Source organism: Fukomys damarensis, unplaced genomic scaffold, assembly GCF_012274545.1.
Source record: "Fukomys damarensis isolate Sample0158 unplaced genomic scaffold, DMR_v1.0_HiC HiC_scaffold_18, whole genome shotgun sequence".
Lineage (NCBI taxonomy): Eukaryota > Metazoa > Chordata > Mammalia > Rodentia > Bathyergidae > Fukomys > Fukomys damarensis.
This window is the reverse complement of record NW_022900930.1, coordinates 10,056,950-10,063,273: the sequence shown is the minus strand read 5'-3', so window position 1 is coordinate 10,063,273 and position 6,324 is coordinate 10,056,950. Positions and strand designations below refer to the sequence as shown.

General features: G+C 32.4%; 1 protein-coding gene across 6 annotated transcripts in view; it reads left to right on the top strand.

Annotated features, from left to right (window-relative positions):
• Positions 1-6,324, top strand: part of Wrn (WRN RecQ like helicase) — a 142,001-nt gene that overhangs the window by 88,369 nt on the left and 47,308 nt on the right. For all 6 annotated transcript variants that reach the window (XM_010622218.1, XM_010622213.1, XM_010622194.1 and 3 more), the window contains one exon: positions 1,930-2,111. In XM_010622218.1, coding sequence (XP_010620520.1) covers positions 1,930-2,111 — 182 coding nt within the window. The remainder of the gene's footprint in view (positions 1-1,929; positions 2,112-6,324) is intronic.

Here is a 6,324-nt window from a genome sequence, read left to right as displayed (position 1 = left end):
TTTTTTTTTTTTTTCTTTGTACCAGGGATCAAACTCTGGGCCTTGTGCTTGCAAAGTAGGCTAAGCAGGCTGCAGAACCACTGAGCTAAATCCCTGGCCCCTCTTTGTTTTTTTAAATGGCTGAAAAGCTTCATAATTGCATTGAAAGTTCTCAAACATTTTTTCAAGATGATGAAAATGAAAATATATTTCATTGTCTTTATACAGTAGCCTGGTGTTCTTGGAATTGAGTGCTTGTATTATTTATTGAATACTGATTGCATAAATGTACTGAATTCTAAATATTCACTTTCCCGTTTTTTTACAATTGATTTATACTTCAATGTGAGCCTAAAAGTAGTCTCATCTCTTAATGAACTCTTAATGAAATCTCATTGATACTTAGAAAATTAATGTTTTTCATCTTATAATTAAAAAAGACATTTATTTCCTTAGTATAATCAAATTCAACCACATTTAAGTGTACAGTAACATTTTTAGTTTGACCATTCATTCTTGCATTTAATCCTTAGTTTTGTATCCTTTTATATTCTCATTTGCCCTATCAAGATTTCTTAAATTTATTTCCTTCTGAAGTTATGAATAACTTATTGATAAAGTATTTTTATTTGTACCTGAAATTTTGTAGGGATATTTTGAAAATAAAGTCGGGATTTGAGCTCATCTAAAAATAATATGATTAGAATTATTGTGTTGTTTACTGATACTTAGGTAAAGCAAAATTGCGTAGACTTCTTCTTTTACTTATATTCATACATGTAATTTTCTCATCTTTCATGAATCTTTTAATTGTCCATCATCTTTCTTCTTTTTGTCTCATTTATCCTTTTCTTTCTTTCCTCTTTTTTTGTTGTCCTAGTTCATCTTAGCATGCCTCTTTTTCAAAATAGAACTTTAGTTTTTATCAAATTAGTTCTGCCATGTTTTCAGTGAAAACCATTAGCCCCTCATTCCATCACAACTTCTGTTTTCCACTTCTAACTCTCTGTCTTTAGGTGTTCACTGTTGTATCTTGCCATACTTTATACATACCACTATCTCTTAATTTTTTACTAATCATAGACATTATTTATTGGCTCTACACTGTGCAAGATGGTGGTTTAGCTCTCTTTCACATTCTGTGCTTTCCTTTTCCTCACCCAGTCCATACATTTCTCACCTTCTTTCCTCTCAATGTATTTATATCATAATTTGATTAGATGCATGTACAAGATTTACACAATTTATAAATTTTTTCCCCCTCTGGGTACTGGGAATTGAACTCAGTACTTAGTGCTTGCCAGGCAGGCATAGTGCCATTGAGCTAAATCCCTGGCTGTAAATGCTTTTTACCTTTAAACAGTGAGGTGCATTATGATTACTTTGCTTGCCTTTTTGTATTCTTGTTAATACTTGATAAGGTTTTAAATTTTTTTTCTGTGTACTTATCACTAGTTCTTCCTTAATCTTTCCCCAATTGTGTAAATCGTATCTCTATATATTCATATCTATTAGGTAGTTTGTCAGTTTCAGCTGCCTAAATATGCAGAGATAAACATGTTTCACTGTACCATCAATATTGAGAAACTTCCATCTAAGAATATTAGAATAAGATATTTGCAGATTTGACCCTTAAAACTTCATAGTAATATAAAAGTTTAATTTGATTTAATACAATACATATTTTAAGAACCTTTTTTATTACATATTGACAAAATGTTCAGAGAGACCCCTTTATTTGCTACTTTTTCTAGAGAGTGAATAAAAATCTCACTTTGTGTTCAGCAATCCTTAATCTGTAAATCAGGCAGATAACTTTTTAATCCGTAAATGACTGGTTAAATTATATTAAATTCAATTTTATGCCAGAGACTTGAGGGAAAATATCAAATTTTTGAAAGTTTTAATTCTGTATTTAGTTTGTCAAACTGTGTTGTTATTTATTTTCAGTGTGTCATAGCCACTATAGCTTTTGGAATGGGCATTAATAAATCTGATGTTCGCAAAGTCATTCATTATGGTGCACCTAAGGAAATGGAATCATATTACCAGGAAATTGGTAGAGCTGGCCGTGATGGACTTCAGAGTTCTTGTCATGTACTCTGGGCTCCAGCAGACTTTAACTTAAATAGGTAAAAACTTTCATCTTGCTTTCATCTTGGTGATTTCTTTTTTTCCATGAAAGGATTTGAGGCACAGTCCAAAATTACAGGTATGTAATTTTTGAGTACATTTTAAGTTCTCTTTGAAATCCAAGCCCAGACAAAAAGCAGAGGATATTTGTGAACATTTGTGATAAGTGCTGCCATAAAGAGATGACCTAATCTCAGCCATGGCCCAGCTAGTGTGAGGAATTAACTAAATCAGGGTTATACTTGGACTTACAGATCTTATGGAATACTTAACTGTATTGTGTAACAGTGACCAATTTTCTTTTTTTCCTTACATCCTCTCAAGTTGTAATATGTCTTCAACACTAATTATTTCAGATATTATTTATTATTGTTGATTCTTCTCATGTTACAGTAATATGTACTTAAGAATTTTCTACCAATCCTACATCAGTGACTTTACATTCATTTCCTTGATTAATTTCATGAGAGCATGCCAGCTATCCTCAACTATAAAAGCTACTATGAATAATTATGTTATAGTGTACCTGATGGATTGTCATAAAAATATTGTTTCAGTGTTTAAATTCATTCTACTTAAGTACTAAATAAGTATTTTTTGGTACTTAAATTCTTTGACATTACACTGGAAAGGAAAGCTTTATCTTGCAATTTAAGGGAGGACTTACCAATATCCATAATAAGGAAAAAAATAAAAACCTGTACATGTTATCAATGAGCTTGCCAAAGTGAGGTTATTTTAGAAATATACCTCCATGTTGCTGAGTAAATTGAGCTTTTCAGTGGATATAGTAATTTATTTTATTAAAATAATAACCCAATACAAGTCTTGTTTTTTTTCATTATTCATCAGTGTTTCTTTGAGTGACCACTGTGTTCTGAGAACCTCCTTTCTGAATTCATAGTAGGATAGGAATGGTAGATCTCAATTAGAAAATCATACATTTGTGGATATATAGAGTTTACTTTACTATTTTCTTTTTGCAGTTGAAAATTTAGGCAGTTTTTGAAAGAGTAGTAGAGATTAGTTAGGTAAGAATATTTTCTATAAATTTTAAGCTCTTTCTAGAATTATCAGTAGTTTTTGCTTGTTAACATAGAAACAGTGCAACCACCGTCTTCTTACAATAATTTTTATTTTCCTTTTAATATCAATGTCTATATTAAGTTTTTTATGAAGTAATTTAAAATAATTGGGACAGCTATAGATGTTATATTAAATCTGGGATATGTGAAAAATAAGTTGAATCCCTACCAGTTCTTACTTTTATTTGTATACTGCACTAGTTGCTGAAGACATTAAGAGCTTGAGTTTTATATTGTGTCTTTGCAGATTCATCAATAGCTATTTCCTGATTATCTGGACATGTTAAGTGGTTGTTTCATTAAAATGTAACAAGTAACAGTGATTAATAATCAAATATGGTGCCAGAAAATCCATATCATCATCATATACATAGTATCTGTGGGGTATTGCTTCTAGCACTACTGGAGATACCAAAATCTAAGGATGATCCCTTATATAAAATGGCACAAATGTTTGTAGAGAATATGTGGATTATATACTTTAAATAATATCTAGATTATTTATAATACCTATTACAACATGAGTACTATGTAAATAGTTGTTTTACTTTATTGTTTAGGGAATGATGACAAGAAAAAAGTGTTCATGTTCAGTGCAAATGCAAACATTTTAAGCCTAATTGTGTTTTCACCTTGAGGTTGGTTGAATCAGTGGCTGCTGAATCTTTAGGTATGGCAGGCCAACTTCTTTAATTTTTCATATAGATAAGTTATTTTTTGTTTAATTCCTAAAGGAAATAAAGCTACAGGGTAATGAGGATTAAAAAATTAGCTTTTAGAATAAATTTATGTCACTCTGGAGATAAACCTTTTCTAGAAAAAAGTTTAAAATAAGTGCAGTTACTAGCTTTCAGCTGAAGTGGTTACTACTTCATGAAAGTTATAGAGAATATAGAAAGTTATGATAAATTTCAGTGACAAAGAAACATTTAATCATCGTGGTACCATTTTGTAATTTTATTTCTATTTATTTTGTGATGCTGAGGATTGAACCTAGTCTCCCATGCTAATCAGTTGCCCTACAATTGAGCTACACTTGAAGTCCTTATTTTATAATTTATATTTGTTTTGCATAAGCCATAAGACAGGCAAAATCCTGCTGCCCACAGTTGCTGTTATTTTTTTTAAATTCTTGAATTCTTTTATTGATACATTTTAGGTATACAATACATTTAAATTCATCATTGGGAACTTGTACATTTACCTGATATGTCTTGGTTCTTATTTTTTTCCCATTCCCCTTCTCTACCTTCAACTCTTCCACCCCTCCCTATTTATGAAGACTTTGTTTCCATTATTTCCTTTTCTCATATTTTTTCCTTTCCCTTCTTTTCATTCCCCTACCCCTCTCACTTCCCCTATCCCTTTGGACCTTTTCTTCCTATTTCACATGATCAATTATTCATTTTAATCATTATTTATACTTTCAGTTTCTCATACTAGAGAAACTATTCTGTAATTTCACATGAGTGTCCTATTTATTTCACTTAAGAGTATGTCCTCATTCATTTAGCTATAAATTTCTCTTGTTTCTCATTCTTTATGGGTGAGTAGTACTCCAGTCTATATTAAAAAAAAAAAAAACCCAAAACAAAAACATCTATATCCAGTCTCCAATTGGTGGACAGTAGAGCTGTTTCCAAGCATTAGCTATTACAAACTGTGCTGCTATAAACATGGGTGTACATGTATCCCTGTGGTATGATTCTTTTAATTCTTTTGGGAAGATGCCCAGCAGAGGAATAGCCTGGTCAAATGGGAACTCTAGTTTTTTATGGTATCTCCATATTGATTTCCACAGTGGTTGCACCAGTCTGTACTCCCACCACCAATGGAAAAGGCTTTTTTTCCCCTACAACCCTGCCTGCATTTGTTATTGGTTGATTCCTTGATAGCGGCCATTCTTTCTGGGAGAGATGGAATCTCACTGTTATTTTCATCTGCATCTCTCAAATAACCAGTGATGTTGAACATTTTTTCATATGTTTATTTGCTTTTACTTCTTTGTCTAAGAAATGTCTGTTCATTTCAAGCCCATTTTTTAATTGGATCTTTATATTAGGGGGGTCTGATTTTTTTTGAGTTCTTTATATATATTCTAGATAGTAGTCCTTTGTCTGAGGAACAGCTGATAAATTTTCCCCCCATATTGTAGGTTGTCTTACCTCTACTGATAGGTTTCTCTTGCAGTGCAGAAGCTTTTTAATAAGATGAGATGGCAGTTGTTGTTTGTGCCCATTCCCATGCTACTGAGGTTTTGTTCATAGTCTTTTCCTATGCCAGTGTCTTGAAGAGTTCTACCTAACTTATGTTCCAGCAAGTTTAGTGTTTCTGTTTTAATATTTAGATCTTCAGTCCACTTGGATTTTAGTGCATGGTGAAAGATAGGGGTCTAGTTTTAATCTTTGGCAGGTTGAAATCCAGTTTTCCCAAACCATTTATTAAATAGGTTATCTTTCCTCCTGTGAGGATGGTTGGCTCCTTTGTCAAAGATGAGGTGGCCAAGTATGTATGGAGTTGTTTCTGCATCTTGTAATGGGTTCCACTGACTATCAGGTCTGTTTCTTTGCCAGTACCATGCTGTTTTTATCACAGTGGCTTTGTAGTGTGGTTTCAAGTTGGGGATTGTGATACCCACTGTCATGTCTCTTTTGCCTAGAATTGCTTTTGGTATTCTAGGTGTCTTCTGGTTACAAATGAATTTTTGGATTGTTTTCTCTAGTTCTGTGAAATATACTGATGGGATTTTAATCAGGATTGCATTGAATCTATATAACAGATTTAGAAGTATAGCTGTTTTCACTATATTGGCTATTCCTACCCAGGAATGGGGGCATGTCTTTCCATTTTCTTATATCCTCTTTGGTTTGAAGTTTCTCAGGTGTTGTTTTTCGTGAAAACATCTAATATCCCCATTGATTTTGAAAGATAATTTTGCCTGATACAACACTCTAGGTTGGAGTTTATTTTATTTTTTTTTTAGGGCTTGAAGTACTTCTCTCCAGGTTCTCCTTGACTTGAGGGTTTGTGTTGAAAAGTCTGCTGTGATCCCGATGGCCTTTCCTTTGTATGTGCTTTGTTTCTTTTCTCTAACTGCTTGTAGGGTTTTTTCTTCATTGGGTTTCTG